Genomic DNA, 18,832 nt, shown 5'->3' on the forward strand with positions numbered 1-18,832 from the left:
ACCATAGTCCTTTATCTGAAAATTAGTGAAACCACGGGGGTTTTATTTAAACTTTACCCTTAAATTAATCATATTATATTCTTTCCCTATTAACTTTATATGTTATCTTTTATTTAGGTCTATATTCTTATTTATTATAATACAATTAATTAGTATTCTTGTCCATTAGAATCTTATATTTGTTTTTCATAAATGATTTCATGACTACTAAATTTCATTCCTCATGTAATATATGCAAACTAAAAGTAATTGAATATCCACGATATTTTGAACACTGACAGTGTTCAAAATATCGTGGATATTCAATTACTTTTAGTTTGCATATATTACATAAACCATGAAATTTTGAAGTCATAGAATGGTTGATGAAAAACAAATATAAGGTTTTAATGGGCAAGAAAACTAATTAATTGTATTATAATAAATAAGAAAATAGAACTAAATAAAAAGAAAACATATAAAGTTAATAGGAAAAGAATATAATATGGTTAATTTAATTATGACGTTTAGCTTAAATTAGATATATTTTTTTTTTTTTTGTAAACGTTAAGCTTATATTAGTGTTATTTTGTACATGATGCCTAAATTGATGCTATATTGTAAACATTAAGTTTAAATTGATATTATGTTGTAAACGTTAAACCTATATTGGTGCTATTTTGAACGTTGAGCCTACATTGGTACTTCCCCAAAAACCTTAAGCCTATTTTGGTATCTTATCCCATAAAAATTTAAAGAAATAAAAAAACCTAAGGATTTACAAATTCAGCTTCCAATCCTAAGAATTTATAAATTGAGCTTATATTTATTATGTTATGTTACAATACTTACATTATGTTACGTTACGTTGCATTAAGGATTGCAAGTTCAATGATTGTTTATAAATAAAAGTTTGAAAAAATAAAAATAAAAACCGAAAGATTTACAAATTGATCTTACAATCTTAAGGATTTATAAATTGAACTTATAATCCTAAAGATTTATAAATTGAGCTTACGTCACGTTACGTTACGTCACGTCACTTAAACATATAAGATTTACATAAAATTCAAATGTTTTACGTAAAGCTTGATTTTTTGCAATGTTATTGCTTTTTTTTTATAAAAATACAACTTTATGTTAATTAAGTCCAATTTTACGTAAATTATCTCTAAAGAAATGAGATTTACGTAAAGTCCAATTTTTTTACATGAAAGTAATATTTTTCGTGAAAGTTAGTGATCTACGTTACGTTATATTACGTTACGTTATGGTATATGTTGCGATACATTACGTTACGTTATGTTACATCACATTATGTTACATTACATCATATTATGTTACGTTACGTTACGTTATTCACATTATGTAACATTATATTATGTTATGTTACGCTACACCACGTTATAATATGTTATGTCATGTCAAGTTACATTACGTCGTGTCAAGTTACGTTACGTAGCGTTACGTTACGTTACGTTACGTTACAGATTGACAGTTCAATGACTATTTATAGATAAATTGAGCTTACAATCCTAAGGATTTACAAATTGAGCTTACAATCCTAAGGATTTATATATTGAGCTTATATTTATTACGTTACGTTATGAATTATAAGCTCAATGATTGGTTATAAATAAATGAAGGCTTAACGAAATAAAAAAACTAAGGATTTACAAATTGAGCTTACAATCGTAAGGATTTATAAATTGAGCTTACAATCCTAATGATTTATAAATGTTTATAAATCATTAGGATTGTAAGCTCAATTTGTAAATCCTTAGGATTGTAAGCTCAATTTGTAAATCCTTAGGTATACTAAACTGAAATATTACTAAACTGAAACATTACTGAACTGAAACATCACTGAACTGAAATATTACTAAACTAGTACATCACTGAACTGAAACATCACTGAACTGAAATATCAATGAACTGAAACATCACTGAACTGAAATATTACAAATCTGAAACATTACTAAACTGAAACATCACTGAACTCAAACATCACTAAACTGAAATATTACAAAATTGAAACATTACTAAACTAAAACATCACTCAACTGAAACATCATTGAACTGAAACATCACTGAAGTGAAACATTACTAAAGTGAAACATTATTAAAATGAAACATTACCGAACTGAAATATTATTAAACTGTAACATCACTGAACTGAAATATTACTGAACTGAAATATCATTAAACGGAAACATTACTAAATTGAAACATCACTAAACCGAAAAATTACTAAACTGAAACATCACTGAACTGAAATATTACTAAATTGAAACATTATTGAACTTAAACAGTACTAAAATGAAACATCACTGAATTCAAACATCACTGAACTCAAACATTACTAAACTCAAACATCACTGAACTCAAATATTACTAAATTGAAACATTACTAAACTGAAACATTACTGAACTAAAACATCACTGAACTGAAATATTACTAAAATAAAACATTACTAAATTGAAATATTACTGAACTGACACATCATTAAACTGAAACATCACTAAACCGAAATATTAATAAATTGAAACATAGCTGAACTGAAATATCACTGAACTGAAATATTACGAAACTGAAACATCATTGAACTAAAATATCACTGAACTGAAACATCACCGAACTGAAACATTATTAAACTGAAACATCACTAAACGGAAATATTACTAAACTAAAACATCACTAAACCGAAATATTACTAAACTAGAACATCACTGAACTGAAACATTACTAAACAGAAACATCACTGAACTGAAATATCACTGAACTGAAATATTACTACACTAAAATATTAATAAACTGAAACATTACTGAATTGAAATATTATTAAACTAAAACATCACTGAACTGAAATATTACTAAACTGAAACATTATTAAACTAAAACATCACTGAACTAAAACATTACTAAACTGAAACATTATTGACCTGAAACATTACTAAACTAAAACATCACTGAATTGAAATATTTCTAAACTGAAATATTACTAAATTGAAAGATTACTGAAACATCATTGAACTAAAACTTTACTAAACTGAAACATCACTGAACTGAAACATTGCTAAACTGAAATATTACTGAACTGAAATATTATTGAACTGAAACATTACTAAACTAAAGCATTACTGAACTGAAGTATTACTAAACTGAAACATCACTGAACTGAGATATCACTCAACTGAAATATTACTGAACTGAAACATCACTCGACTGAAACATTACTGAATTGAAACATCACTGAACTTAAATATTACTAAACTGAAACATCACTAAACTGAAACATCACTGAATTGAAATATCACTAAACTGAAACGTTATTAAACCAAATTGCTGAAACGTTATGAAACATCACTGAAGTGAAACATTACTAAACTGAAACATTACTGAATTGAAACATCACTGAACTAAAACATCACTGAATTGAAACATCACTGAACTTAAATATTACTAAATTGAAACATCACTGAACTGAAACATCACTGAATTGAAACATCACTGAACTGAAATGTTATTCAGTTCAGTGATGTTTGCAGTTCAGTAATATTTCAGTTCATTAATGTTTCATATTTTAGTTTAGTAATGTTTCAATTCAGTAATATTTCAGTTTAGTAATATTTCAATTTAGTAATATTTCAGATCAGTAATATTTTAGTTCAGTTATGTTTCAGTTCAGTAATATATCAGTTTAGTAATGTTTCATTTTAGTGATGTTTCAGTTCAACCATATTTTAGTTGAGTAATTTTTTAGTTTATTAATGTTTCAGTTTAGTATTATTTTAGTTGAATAATATTCCAGTTTAGTAATATTTCAGTTCAGTGATGTTTCAGTTCCATAATATTTCAGTTCAATGATGTTTTAGTTCATTGATGTTTCGATGGAGTGATATTCAATTTATTAATATTTCAGCTCAGAGATATTTCATTTCAGTAATGTTTCGGTTTAGTAATATTTCAGTTTAGTAATGTTTCAGTTTAGTAATACTTCAGTTCAGTAATATTTCAGTTCAGTAATTTTTCAGTTGAGTGATGTTTCAGTTTAGTAATGTTTCAGTGCAGTAATGTTTCAATTGAGTGATGTTTTAGTTCAGTAATATTCCAGTTGAGTGATTTTTAGTTCAGTAATGTTTCAATATAGTAATGTTTCAATTTAGTAATGTTTCAGTTCAATGATATTTCAATTCAGTAATATTTTAGTTCAGTGATATTTCAGTTCAATGATATTCTGGTTCAATGATATTCAGTTTAGTAATAATTAAGTTCAATGATGTTTCAATTCAGTAATGTTTCAGTTTAGTAATATTTCAGTTCAGTGATATTTCAATTCAGTAATGTTTCAGTCGAATGATGTTTCAGTTTAGTAATGTTTCAGTTGAGTGATGTTTCAATTTAGTAATGTTTTATTTCAGTAATGTTTCAGTTGAGTGATGTTTTAGTTCAATAATGTTTCAGTTCAGTAATGTTTGAGTTCAGTACAATCCCTAACATAGTGTAAGGTAACATTATGTAACATTACGTTACTTTACGTTATGTTATGTTATGTTATGTTACGCTATGTTACATTGTGTTATGTTACATTATATTACGTTACGTTACGTTAGGTTACATTACATTATGTTACGTTACGTTACGTTACGTTACGTTACGTTATATTACGTTATGTTACTAAGGTTTCAGTTGAGTGATGTTTCAGTGATGTTTTAGTTCAGTGATGTTCCAGTTCAGTGATGTTTCGGTTCAGTGATGTTTCAGTTCAGTAATGATTCAGTTCAGTAATATTTCAATTCAATAATGTCTCAGTTGAGTGATGTTTTGGTTCAGTGATATTCAATTTAGTAATATTTCATTTTAGTGACATTTCGGTTCAGTAATGTTTTAGTTCAATGGTGTTTCAGTTCGGTGGTGTTTCAATTCAGTAATGTTTCAGTTTAGTAATATTCTAGTTAAGTGATGTTTTAGTTCAATAATGTTTCAATTTAGTAATATTACAGTTTAATAATGTTTCAGTTGAGTGATATTCCAGTTCAATAATGTTTCAGTTGAGTGATGTTTCAGTTCAGTAATGTTTTAGTTTATTAACATTTCAGTTCAGCAATGTTTGAGTTCAGTAATATTTCAGCTCAGTGATGTTTCAGTAATATTTGAGTTTAGTAATATTTCAGTTTAGTGATGTTTCAGTTCAGTAACGTTCAGTTCAGTAATGTTTCAGTTCATTAATGTTTCAGTTGAATGATGTTTTAGTTTAGTGATGTTTCGGTTTAGTAATGTTTCAGTTTAGTAATGTTTCAGTTGAGTGTTGTTTGAGTTCAGTTATGTTTGAGTTCAGTAATATTTCAGTTCAATAATATTTTAGTTTAGTAATGTTTCAGTTCAGTAATGTTTCAGTTTAGTAATCTTTTAGTTCAGTAATGTTTCAGTTCAGTGATATTTCAGTTTAGTAATATTTCAGTTCATTAATGTTTCAGTTTATTAATATTTCAGTTTGGTGATGTTTTAGTTCAGTAATATTTTAGTTCAGTAATGTTTCAGTTCAGTGATGTTTCAGTTTAATAATTTTTCAGTTTAGTAATGTTTTAGGTTATTAATGTTTCAGTTCAGTAATGTTTTAGTTGAGTGATGTTTGAGTTCAGTTATGTTTGAAGTCGCTAGTATTTCAGTTCAGTAATATTTGAGTTTAGTAATGTTCCAGTTTAGTAATCTTTGAGTTCAATAATGTTTCAGTTCAGTAATATTTCAGTTCAGTGATGTTTTAGTTGAGTAATATTTTAGTTCGGTGATGTTTTAGTTCAGTAATATTTCAGTTTAGTAATGTTTCAGTTCAGTTATGTTTCATTTCAGTAATGTTTCAGTTTAGTAATCTTTTAGTTCAGTAATGTTTCAATTCAGTGATGTTTTAGTTCAGTAATATTTCAATTCAGTGATATTTTAGTTCAGTGATGTTTCAGTTTAGTGATGTTTCAATTCAGTAATATTTCAGTTCAGTGATGTTTTAGTTTAGTAATATTTCAGTTCAGTAATCTTTTAGTTTAGTAATGTTTCAAATTGATAATGTTTCAGTCCAATAATGTTTTAGTTCAGTAATGTTTCAGTTGAGTAAGGTTTCAGTTTAGTAATATTTCAGTTATGTGATGTTTAAGTTTAGTGATGTTTTAGTTCAGTGATGTTTCGGTTTAGTGATGTTTCGGTTCATTGATATTCAGTTTAGTAATATTTCAGTTAAGTGGTGTTTCAGTTTAGTAATGTTTCAGTTTAGTAATATTTCAGTTCAGTGATGTTTCAGTTCAGTGATGTTTCAGTTTAGTGATATTTCGGTTCAGTAATATTTCAGTTCAATGGTATTTTAGTTCAGTAATATTTTAGTTGAGTAATGTTTCAGCTCAGTAATATTTTAGTTAAGTGATGTTTTAGTTTAGTAATGTTTCAGTTTAGTAATATTTCAGTTCAGTAATGTTTCAGTTAAGTGATGTTTCAGTTCAGTAATATTTTAGTTTAGTAACGTTTCAGTTTAGTAATGTTTGAGTTCAGTAATGTTTCAACTCAGTAATATTTCAGTTTCGTGATGTTTCAGTTCAGTAATGTTTCAGTTCAGTTTTGATTTAGTTCAGTAATGTTTTAGTTCAGTGATGTTTCAGTTCAGTAATGTTTCGGTTCAGTGATGTTTTGGTTCATTGATATTCAGTTTAGTAATATTTCAGTTCAGTGGTGTTTCAGTTCAGTAATGTTTCAGTTTAGTAATATTTCAGTTCAGTGATGTTTCAGTTCAGTGATGTTTCAGTTCAGTGATGTTTCAGTTTAGTGATGTTTCAGTTGAGTAATATTTCAGTTCAATGGTATTTTAGTTCAGTAATATTTTAGTTGAGTAATGTTTCAGCTCAGTAATATTTTAGTTAAGTGATGTTTTAGTTTAGTAATGTTTCAGTTTATTAATATTTCAGTTCAGTAATGTTTTAGTTGAGTGATGTTTCAGTTCAGTAATATTTTAGTTTAGTAACATTTCAGTTCAGTAATGTTTGAGTTCAGTAATGTTTCAACTCAGTAATATTTCAGTTTCGTGATGTTTTAGTTCAGTAATGTTTCAGTTCAGTTTTGATTTAGTTCAGTAATGTTTCAGTTTAGTGATGTTTTAGTTCAGTAATGTTTCAGTTCAGTGATGTTTCAGTTCAGTGATGTTTCAATTCAAAATATTTCAGTTCAGTGATGTTTCAGTTCAGTAATATTTCAGTTCAGTAATGTTTCCATTCAGTGATGTTTGAGTTCCGTAAAGTTTTCTGTTCAATGATATTTATGTTACGTTACATTACGTTTGTGTGAGGATATAAATCAATTGCATGAAGGGAGTAGTATTTAATACGACATCTAAATGGATGACACTAGACATTTATTATTGTCATTAGTGTGTCATTAGAATATATGAATTATAGAGATTTTAAGTTTAATTATTGTTTATAAATAAATGAATGCTTAAAGAAATAAAAAAAATTTAAGGATTTATAAATGGATCTTGGAATCATAAGGATTTACAAATTGAGCTTACAATCCTAGAAATTTATAAATTGAGCTTACAATTCTAAGGTAATAAATAGGGAGACAACACCATTAATTAGAACATCATTAATGTTGTATTTGGTCATCATAAATATTGTTGTACATTCTCAATGTCAAAATTTTAGTGTTCCCAATGAATAATCATTTATTAAGATTTAATGCATATAACATTAATTAGACGGATACAAAATTACTTAAAAGAAGACGTCTTCTTATATAAAATAAAAACATCTGAAAAAAAATTTTCTTGGAAGTTGGTTATATCTTGAGGAAAGAGAAAACGTTTTTCAAAGCACAATATTCCAAGTTACAACTGACATGTCATCAGGTAAAACCTATTTTAATATTAAATCACAACTTAAATTATGGATCATTAGATCTTGATCCAATGGATATTAATCACTCACCACCCATGGAGATAATTTAGTGCTCACCATTGAAAACAACCCCATATATATATATGTTATTACAGATAGTGTTATTCCGTCGTACCAAATAATAAATTTCGGTAAAGATCGGATATCGAAAACACAAGAGTTATTTTTAATCAAATACCTTTCTATTAGGCTTTAGCTAATGTTTAGACAGTTAAATAAGTCAAATTTTATTCTAAAATACTTCTACTCCTACTTCTATTACATGTGAGATAGTCTTTTAGCATTTCTTATCCAACTAGCACGGTGACTTCTATGGTTACTTTGTTTTTGACAAAGTAACCCTTACTTTGTTATTTTCACCATTGGATGATGGAGTATAAAATTCATCCAATGGTGAAAACACACAAAGTAAGACTTACTTTGTTAAAAACAAAGTAAGCATAGTCTTTACCAACTAGCACAGATAAATTAAAGTATAGTAAGATTGATTTAATTAATGTGTTTTAAACTTTTAATTCAATTTCATACGAGCAATTATACTTATCTTAGTTTTATCTCATCAATCCACTTGTGGTGTTAATCAACCCGTTTTGCCCCGTTAGGAAATGGTCTAACCTAAACTCAAAAACTAAGGACTTGTAACTTATTCAAAGGACGATCAATCTTACAATTTCCGAAGGTTTAACCTCGGTAAGGTACGATAATATAAACTTGGATAAACATAAAGTAATTTAGCACAATTAAACAAAGATGCAAGCAAGTAAAATAATCAAATCAATTAAACAATGGACTAAACAAGAATTGGAATCAAAATATATAATTGTATTAATGAAATGCAAACACCTGAAAGTTAAACAACAATACATGCAATGTTCAACCAAATGTTATAGGTGCTAAGAGAAAGAACTATAATTCTTCCCTTAGAGCATTTGTTAACTTGGTACTAGTATTCGACTGGTATGAACATATATGGACCATTCGCTTGTTAGAGGATGGTGATGGAACTATTCAATGAAATGATGTGATGAAGGAAGTAAGCACTAGCTTAAGGTGATAATTAGGGGATACAAAAACTAAAAATTTGAATGCTTAGCAATGAATTCTAAGCGAGTTTAAATAGAAAAGTTAAACCTTAGTGGAATAACTGTAAATAAATTATTGAAATAAAATTAAAAAATGATGAAAATAGGCTGACACATGACGTGTCAGTGATGTTGATACCGCGTGTTGGACTTGACACAATATGTTGACGCGTCATGTTAAGATTCTTGGGCGAAAGGCTGAAGTCTCTAGCCCTTGGCATAACATGTTGGTTATTTTGACATATCGTGTTGAGAATACTTACGTGTATTTTTTTCCTTCACGCTGGCTTGACATAGTGTGTCACTGATTCACACGCCGTGTTAATTAGTTAAGTTGAAAAAAATGGGAAAATCCTTCTAATCTATTTCCTCAAGAGAAAAATTTGTAAAATTAAGCTCAAATCTTTCACAATTTGAATTAGCATCAGGGTGATTTCCATAATCTTCCACCCATAAATCAAATATTATTCAAATTTGAATTTCAAATAAAAATAAACTAACTAAGATTAAATCCTAACAACTTATTTATAAAGCTTGAAATTAAAAACAACTTAAATATTTGATTTAATCTTAAGCTAAGGAATTGACTAAAATTGATACACTAAAACTGAAACTATCATGAATATGATTGAATTAAACCTAACAAGCAATGTTATCAGAATTGAACCGGACATCAAACCGAATTGATAATTGGGTCACGGGTTATTTAGTCGGACTGGATGGCTCAGATTAGTCGAACCGGATGACATAATAAATCAATAAATAATATTATATATATATAATTAATTTAAAATAATTTTTATAAATTATATATTCAAAACAAATTATAAACAACTTTTGTTTTGTTATTAATTGTCAGCTTGAAGCTTAAATATATAACGGATAAATGATGTTTAGATAACTTGAAATATATCAATGTATTCTATGTCATGAGATCTTTTTAACGATATATTACAAACTCAAAAAGGACAAGTGATAAAATAAGAAATTGATGCTCAAAGCGAATCACTTAAAATAGTTTGGAAGAAGATAATAGAAAATTAAGCATTCTCATCTCACATAGGAAAAAAATGAGAACCATAAGTAAATATCCTTATACAAGTCTTTAACCAATTAATAGGGGAAAAACTCTCTCAGGCGTAGGGAGGTGCAGTCGAAGCACCATCTGGTTAGGGGCGCACTCGCACAACGTGGGCGGTGCGAATACCGCACCAAAATAGAATCCCTTAGACCGACCACTTTTGCTCGTTATAATGTGTATTTTTATTTCCTAATTGTTTAAAAATTCCCACTCGGTTTTTTTCATTTCAAAAAAACTGTCCGATTAAAAAAATTTGTTCCCCGCCCGTGTTTTTTCATTTCTAAAAAAAATGTTAAAGACCTTCCCGACCGGACCGCCGGGTCCCGGTTCAACTCTGGGTCTCTTCGGTTATTTGAGTGTTCAAATAACCGGAGGGATTCAGACCGGTTGCCTGGCCAGTTTCCGGTTCGACCGGTCGAACTGACTGATCAGGTTCGAGCCTGATAACCTTGCTAAAAAGCTAGAAAATGAATATAAAATATAAAATAAAGATAACCATGCATTTGACTCAAACTCATTAAGAAAAATAGCTTAAAGTAAACTAAATGACCTTAAAACCATATAAAATAATAGGGATTTAACGCACCAATCAAGTGAACAATCAAATTGTCTTCCATTATATATTAACATAGTGTGAGGAACTTCATATTTGGTCATAATGTAGTATTGCACAAAGGTAATGGCCAACCAACCGATATTGAATGGGTATATACCCTATAGGCAACCCGTCAATGCATTTGTCCCGAAGGTCCTCATGTAAATTAAACATCGGTTTATAAGGGCCCACACATTGTGGGCTATCTTGGAGCCTAAAGTATCCACAGTGTTCCACCTCTATGGAGACGTTCACCTCTCTTCAAAAAGGATGAATGCCTGACTCTCCTAGTTCCAAGTGGACTAAAGTAAATCGCTTCAGCCAGTATCGATTACTGATCCAGGGGTGGCAGTGGCAGTGGCAGAAATCCAACCAAGGGAGTTCATGTCCTCTATAGCGTTCTTTATACTAACTTGGCCTCCCCTATGAACATACATTGATTCGTCAGTGCCCATGAATTTGGGCTGAGTCCGCCTACGGGTCAACTCACCCCTTACACTAGACAGAGCAGGCCGCACAAACTGAAGGATCCCAAGGCAAAGAAAGGGAGCTTCCACAATCACCCTGGAAACCATACGGGGGATTGCTTAAGCGGGTACAAACCAAGGGTAAAAAGGTCACCTAGACCTGAACGAATGCATATAAATATGACTAATCTTGCTCTCTCTATCTCTTTACTCTCTATATCCCCTATTTAGTAATTTGATCACCATACGGTATTCAAAAGACCATTTTCAGCAAAGGTGGACCATACCCAGAGAGAGAACATTATTCAAATCCAACAACTCATCAGGGATTATAACTTTCATAGAAAGGACATTAACGAAATCTGATGAAAACTATTTCCTCTTCCTCTTGTATTCTTCTTCTCTCTATATTCTTCTATTTCATTCCTAAATTCTATTCTAATTCTGTAGTTAGAAATCATACTTATAACACATCTATTCTTCTTCTTTCTAAATTCTTCTATTCATTCCTAAATTCTATTCTAATTCTGTAATTAGAAATCATACTTCTCACACATCTTTGCATGTATGTATAAATCCCTTGACAAGGTTGAAGACTGAATGCCAATTTCACAAGTGAGGGTGGTATTTTACAAAACAAAATTCCCAAAACTCTAGTTTAATAAACAAAAGAATCAACGGGTACTCTACCTACGGGTATCGATAATATCCGACCTCAATGTGATTGATCGTACCCTGAATAAAAAAGTATGAGTTATGGAAAATTATGGGAATACCTCCTGGTACCCGGTATTCGCCACATATTTGACTTTCATCCATTAACTTTAATTGAGCCAATTTGTTTTTATTGATTAAGATTGATTTAGAATTTTTGAATTTTTAATATTTGTTAAACTTGTAGATAAATTATTTATGAATGGTTTATTAAATTTGTAATATTTTTTATTTTATGCAATGATTCTTACCGGGTAAGGGTACCTGCAATTTAAATGGAACGTGTATGAGATTCATGAACTATACCTCTTAGGATAATATCACGGATACGGATAATAAAAAAATAAACAAGTAAGAGAATTTGAGATTGACACTACATATAGATACCCTATCCGTTGTCATTCCTAGTTAAAAAGAGACGTAATAATTCACATCTTATGTTTTTATTTTTCAAATCCAGTGGCTATCATGAAAGTGATACTTGATGAAAAATGATCTACTGGCCAACACCCACAAACCGGAGCCAAGTTCTATGTAATTTCATTAAAGGATACTCTTATAACAAATTTATATTTTTTAATTCTTATGAACTCATTTCTCCTTCCAAGCTAAGTCATTCATTTCATTTAAATACTATTTCACGTGTCCTTTAATATTTCTCTATATACTTCATCCAAGCAAACTATAAGACAGAATATGAATTAAATTCTATCATTAAAAAGGGATTTATAGGGCACAAATGACATTACATAATTTAATATAACTTACTTTTATTATTCAAGAATAGTTATGTATTGAATCAATGACACATGAAAAGATAAAGGTAGAAATGTAGGCTTAAAAATAGTGAATTGAGTACAAGGACAGTATTGTTAATGAGTAAGCTTGAAATAAATGATTAATAATATGGCAATGACAAGCGCTGCAATTATTGACCCAATTAAGCATTTGTTCCTATTCATCCTTCTTACCATGCCATTCAGGATCTTCTTGCTTTTTCCAATATTATCATCCACTCCTTGAAGCTGAAAAATGATTTTTTTAAAAAAAAGAAGAAGCAACATTAATAAGTAATATTGTCCGAGATAACACATGAAAATAACTTTTATTGAGCTTTATCTATCGGTTTAAATTTCGAGTCAATTGATTCCATAACATGGTATCAAAAACTTTTATAGCAAAAGGTCATGACTCCATTTATTGTTGAAATATCAAAACGTACTGTGTTATGGGCTTGGAGGAGAGCTTGGCGTTGTTGATGCAAATCTTGAAGGATTGAGACGCCCAGTTCTTCGGTTTCCAACATTGTTCTTCTACTGTCTTTAATTCTATCAGTAGACTGATTCAGTCTATCTGTTGACATCATTAGTCTTCCTCTTTGACTAGCAGCCACCTGATTCATCATTCACCAACCCAGAATAGAATGGAAGTCATCAAAAATTGAAAGAAAATTAGTTGCACATTTCATATTTGCATGTTATTAGAGGATAATTCCTAACCACTAAACTCTGACATAGTAACAAAATCTCCAGTAAAAATAACATATGGATCATTTAGAGGAAGTCTTCAAGTACTGAAGACAAAAGGTAACTAAAATCATACTGTCTTTTCAAACCACAACTAGAAACAAAAAGGTGCAAGGAAAACTAAAGTTGTGGCACTACATGACTTAATGCAAGAAAGAACTGCATATAACTTTAATCAGAATTAGAAATTTTATCAGTTAAAAACATATGGAGGAAAAATAAAACAGTTGAGAATAGTTCAATCAGCATGTAAAACAGAGATGCAAAAAGTTCTTCAATAAACATGAGAAATTTTGGTATCATAAGAAATATCAGCTAAGACTCAAGACTAGTCTTTAGTAAAACCAGGGGACTGCACAAGAATGCTTAAGAAAGTTTCATTCATAGGAACTTGTAACTATTGCCTCTTTATTTGGCAATTATGTTCAAGAATTTTAAACATGCTTTGGTTGTTTATAAAGGATCAATTCATACTTCAACTTGGTAAGCAAGATCAAATAGGTCCAAAATAACCCTTATGTATCAAATTGGTATTTCACCTTGACAACAAGGTAAACAAAAAAAAGTGACATGTCAAACATGTGTCATTTTGGACTAATTTGACTAAAAATGGCAAGTTAAATGACAAAATTGGATTGGAAGTTCTTTTTAGGACTTATTTTAATCTTACTTCCCAAATTTTAGTTCAAATTTATCCTTTATTCGGTTCAGTTGTAAACAGTGAGGAAAACTTGGTTCAGCAGAGATAAGTGTCAAACTGATATACTTGCTAGCTCCTACAGTAAATAACGATTCAAGCAAGAACAATAAGAATCAGCAAGCATACCGTTATTGCATCTTGCTTTCCTGATTCCATCAACTCATCCCTAGCAGCCTGATTGCCATTGACAGAAGTGACTCGTCTAGATTCATTCTTCAAATTGTTCAAATCAGTCTTATACTCTCGTAACTTAGTGAGAAGTATGGTCTTTACATTAGGTGAAAGACTCCTAGCTTCAAGGTCCATCTTTCGAAGCTGAAGAGATTCAGACAAAGATCTCATGGTCTGTAAGAATGAAAATGAAGTCGAAATGTAATCAGAGAATGTGGTTTTTGCATTACCAAAGTGTCAGCTTCATCCAATGCAGCCTTTATTTCAGAAAGCTTCTGCTTCTTGAGCTCTGCCAATAGAGAAAGTACAACATCATGGCCCATAAAAAATTATAGGACTAAACATTTCCTATGAGAAATTCAGTGTCCATGTCCTCTATTTTGAAAATATAAAAGAATTATGAAAAAATTGGCTCAGATTTCTGCATGCACCCAAAAGTAGCAGATTTTGCTCTGTGATGCTGTCTCACCTTCCTGAGCAGTTCCCTTTATAGATTTTTGCTACATGGTTTCCTCAATTAGTAACCCATATTTTAATTATATCACTTCTTAGAATCCAATAAATTATACAATGGAAGTATCATTGACCGTTGCACCTACATAGAACACTAACTGAAGTAGAATTGCCCATGTATTTACTTGATGCAATTGTATTACATGCATTTTTATGAGCAAGAAATAAATACACAATAGAATCATTGTTAATATTATATTACCATGATGAAATTGCATAAAATCCACTTTTCTAACGAGTGAAATGAATTCAAGATATGAACATAAAAATTAAACCAGAGAATGAGTTAGCCGAAAGTCACTTTAAAAGTATAAGCTCGCAATTTCAACTTTAAGCACTTATATAGATGCAAAAATGCTATTATTATTCAGCATAAACCATTAAAAGAAAAGGAAGAAAGAAAGTTTCAATCATCTTGGAGCTGCAAATGGATTCACAGTCTTACTGCAAGCGATCAGTAACAGAATTAGACAGAATTTATCCTGAACACTCAATATATGCAAACTTTGACAAAATTAACAATTGCAAATCATAGTCCTAATGCAATTTGCACACATGAAAGGATTCTTTTGTGTTAGAAAAATTACCTCCATCGAGACCACTGGCTGACGTGCATTTCCGCGACAAATTAGCAGAAAGCTCGCAATATTGGCGCTCATATCCCTCGAAAACCGCACTCATCTCTTTCAGCCTTCTCTATAAATAATGCACAGAAAGGACAAACCATTAAAGCAACTCTGACATAGATGGCATTCTTTGAATGCAATTAAAAAAATGAGCAAAGATTTGTAATACTATTCAGTTTTATGCATATTGGTGTATATCATGCAATAAATCGAGCAATGCGCACCTAACAACGTCGATCTGATAAATGAAGGAAATCTGCTTTTAGCCTAAGGATTCACCAATCTGCTTTTGGGATTTGAAAGCTGGTCTTTCAGATTCGCGGGTTTAGCACTTTCTTGTGGAACCATCTTGGATTTTCGAATTATTACTGCTACCAATCCAAAAAGCTAAAAAATGATACAAACAATCAACTGCATTGTTGCTACCAAACAACAAAAAAGTAATAAAAACATCAAACAAAAAAAAAGGTAATAAAAAATCATTTGAGAAATGATATATTTTTTTTATTGTAAAGCAAAAACTTAGACCATGGAAAGTGAAAAGAATATCACCATCAGTTATGGAATCAACTGTTGTTTCGATTGATTTGCATTGGTTTAACATAATAGTAGCTACAACTTATGGTCCAAACCATGCATTTTGTTGTTTTGTCCTTTCAAGAAATCTATATCATATAAAAACAAACTCAATAACAAACTAACTTACACAGGTCATAATGTTTTACTAGAACTACCATTGTCCTGCTATTCATATCCATTATAATTGGAGTCCTCCAAGCATGTCTTCCTTTTTCTATATTTGCAAATTTACCCAGCAAACCCACGTTCAAAACCCTCCCTAGTGATACAAAGTAAAGAATTAGCCTGTCAATCCATATAAAATGTAACAGTAGGAAGAAGAGGGAAGGTAAGGAAAAACCTAAAATTTAGAAGCAAATGAATAAGAAAGTTAGGAGAAGAAAATCAAAGAATACAAAGGCAAAAAAAATGTAGTTAAAATCGGAGAATAAAATTCAATTATGGAAAAAATTAGGAACAGAAGAACTTACACAGACGATTGAAATAGAAAGGAAACTGTATTTATACAAATAGAACTTCAATTAACAGAACACACACAAAAAAAAAAGGAATTAGAAATGAATAAGGAAGCCTAATCGCAAAGAACTGTAGATGAGGAAGATGAAGATGGGCAGAGAGGGACTCTTTTCTTTCTAAAATGTAGCTATTTTTTTTGGTTGAATCCTAAAATGTAGCTTAGATGCGTGTTATGGGTTGGAGAACAAATTAAAAAAATTCAGTTTTAAAAATAAAAATCAGAAAATTTATAAAAATGACACATTATATAGTGATTTTTTTTTTTTATCTTTTTAACAAAGTGTTATTTTTGTTCCACCTATTATATATACTAGCTTTGTATATATAAAAAATTTCATCAATATTTAAATATTATTAAATATATAAGTTAAAATATATATAGTACAATATTTTAAATTAAATAAAGTAAGATAATTGAATTTAATAAAATAATTATACAATTTTATTAAAAAAAAGAGATAAGATACCACCAATTATCAAGTGTTAATTTTAGCGGAGTTTTAATTGAGAAATATATTTATATTCTATTTATACATTACATTGGAGGAACATAATTTAATTTAATATAATTAAGTTCATGCAATACACGATATAATTTGACTATTTATTATTATTATTATTTTGTATTAAATAGTAATAATTTTTTAAAAATGAAAATATTATACAAATAAAATTAACTAATTACTAAAGAATTTAATATTTTCTATCTTTACAACTCTAGGACGCGTTTTCTTTTCTCTGGCTCTCTTATGCGGCGATCTTGGTCAAAATTTCCTCTTCTCGTGCGGGTGGCGTTTGCCGGCTTGTCCATGGTTCCGATGAGAAGCAGAGACCGGTCACGGTCCGGAAGGGGGTGACGCAGGCAGCGGAGCGAGCGGTTTTAGGGATTGACGGGATTCGCGGGGATTGGGAGGGGATGGACGGATCGGAGAATCGGAGATCCGTGTCTCCGAGATCCTTCGGTGACCCGAGTCGAGCGGCGGCGGAATTTTCTGAGTCGTTGGGAAAGGAGGGAGTGAAGGGTGAGGGACCAAGGGCGGTGTCGGCTGTTGTGGGGGAGACGCTGGGTTTTGTTTTCAATTTGGGAATTTTCTGTGATGAAGGGGGGAAAGGCCAACTTTTGGCTGGGCAGGAAGGAGAGATGCTAGGGACAAGAAGCATCGGTGGTAGGGAGGCAGGCGACAGAGGGGCTATGCCTGCGGAGTGGCTGGGCGCGGCTTCGTGCGCCGCCCAGGCAGGGGGCGGGGCACCTGGGAGCGCTGGCCTAGTCCAGAGTCTAGGAGGCGTGGCTGCCTCCAGAAACCCGGCAGGTGGATTTGTTTCTCCTAGACCTTTAGAAGAATTGGCAAATAAAAATAAATCTGAACCTGGCTTTGGGAGAATTTCGTGGAAGGATACGATCATGGGAGTGGTCGAGGAGGAGCCTTGTGCAAATGAAGTAATTATGGAGGGAGATTCGGAAGAAGTTTTTTCTGATTCTGACGAAGAGGATGGGGATCAGGATGATCCTTTGTGTCCTGTGATCCGGCTTTCCTCAGCTGACAAGCGTGCTCTTAGGGACAAATGGAGGATTTCTTTAATAGTAACGGTTCTTGATAAAAGAATTAGTTTTAACTATTTTGCTCAAAGGATCCAGGCTCAGTGGGCGAAAAAGGGGAAAGTTAGTTTTACTGACTTAGAAAATGACTACTATATTATTAAATTTACTCGGGTTGAGGACTATAATGCAGTGATTAATGGAGGTCCGTATATTATTTCTAATCATGTTCTGGCCTTAAGGCCTTAGGTTCCCAATTTTAATCCTCATGATTGCTCGGTAAACAGAATTTTAACATGGGTTAGGTTCCCGGGCCTACCAATTGAGTATTATAATGATGTTTTTCTTAACAAGTTAGGCGGTTTTGTTGGGAAAGTCCATCATGTGGACAAAAATACCATTGGGGCCATTAGAGGCAAGTTTGCAAGAGTGTGTATTGACATTGACCTGGCTAAACCCCTATTGTCTAAATACTGTGTTCATAATAAGGTGTACTTTATTGAGTATGAAGGCTTACATAACATTTGTTTTGAATGTGGTATGTACGGTCATACTTATGAGGGATGTCCTAAAAGGGAAAAGGTTTTAGAAGAGGTGGTGGAGGGAGTTAATGGTAGGGCTGAAGGAGTCCAAGGAGATGGGGGGAATTTTGGCCCCTGGATGGTTGCTAAGAGGTTGCCTAGACGTAGGACTAGACCATCTGTTGTTCAGAATCGTCCTCCTGACATTAGTATCATGTCTACTCTGGCACACCCTATTGCTAATCCGTCAGTTGCTCAAAATCATCTTCCTGTTATTAACAGGAATATGA

The 18,832-nt window shown here is 31.2% G+C and overlaps 1 protein-coding gene across 4 annotated transcripts; it reads right to left on the minus strand.

The window, feature by feature from the left end:
- Window positions 1–12,594: 12,594 nt before the first annotated feature.
- LOC136232503 (vesicle transport v-SNARE 13-like) lies at window positions 12,595–16,642 on the minus strand. Of its 4 annotated transcripts, none has more exons than XM_066021716.1 (8): window positions 16,439–16,642; window positions 16,096–16,227; window positions 15,614–15,776; window positions 15,351–15,454; window positions 14,481–14,539; window positions 14,206–14,394; window positions 13,076–13,246; window positions 12,595–12,878 (listed from the first exon to the last, which is right to left on the minus strand). In XM_066021716.1, exons 4-8 carry the CDS (start codon window positions 15,442–15,444, stop codon window positions 12,726–12,728), a joined length of 666 nt encoding a protein of 221 aa, XP_065877788.1. In that variant the 5' UTR covers window positions 15,445–15,454; window positions 15,614–15,776; window positions 16,096–16,227; window positions 16,439–16,642; the 3' UTR covers window positions 12,595–12,725. The 4 variants fall into 4 exon arrangements, with proteins under 4 accessions (XP_065877788.1, XP_065877780.1, XP_065877770.1 ...); XM_066021708.1 differs by having other exon boundaries at window positions 12,597–12,878; window positions 15,351–15,459; window positions 15,614–15,757; window positions 16,439–16,641; XM_066021698.1 differs by having other exon boundaries at window positions 12,597–12,878; window positions 15,351–15,459; window positions 16,439–16,641.
- Window positions 16,643–18,832: the final 2,190 nt, after the last annotated feature.

The sequence above is a fragment of the Euphorbia lathyris genome, chromosome 1 (assembly GCF_963576675.1).
Source record: "Euphorbia lathyris chromosome 1, ddEupLath1.1, whole genome shotgun sequence".
Classification (NCBI taxonomy): Eukaryota; Viridiplantae; Streptophyta; class Magnoliopsida; order Malpighiales; family Euphorbiaceae; genus Euphorbia; species Euphorbia lathyris.

What these genes read in the sequence shown, in the direction of transcription:
- LOC136232503 (XM_066021716.1), bottom strand. Translation starts at nt 15,444, where the DNA reads ATGAGTGCGGTTTTCGAGGGATATGAGCGCCAATATTGCGAGCTTTCT. An exon ending in AGCCAGTGGTCTCGATGGAG is followed by an intron (nt 14,540 to 15,350) that starts GTAATTTTTCTA and finishes CTCTATTGGCAG; the next exon opens with AGCTCAAGAAGCAGAAGCTT. An exon ending in TCCTCCAAGCCCATAACACA is followed by an intron (nt 12,879 to 13,075) that starts GTACGTTTTGAT and finishes ATCATTTTTCAG; the next exon opens with CTTCAAGGAGTGGATGATAA.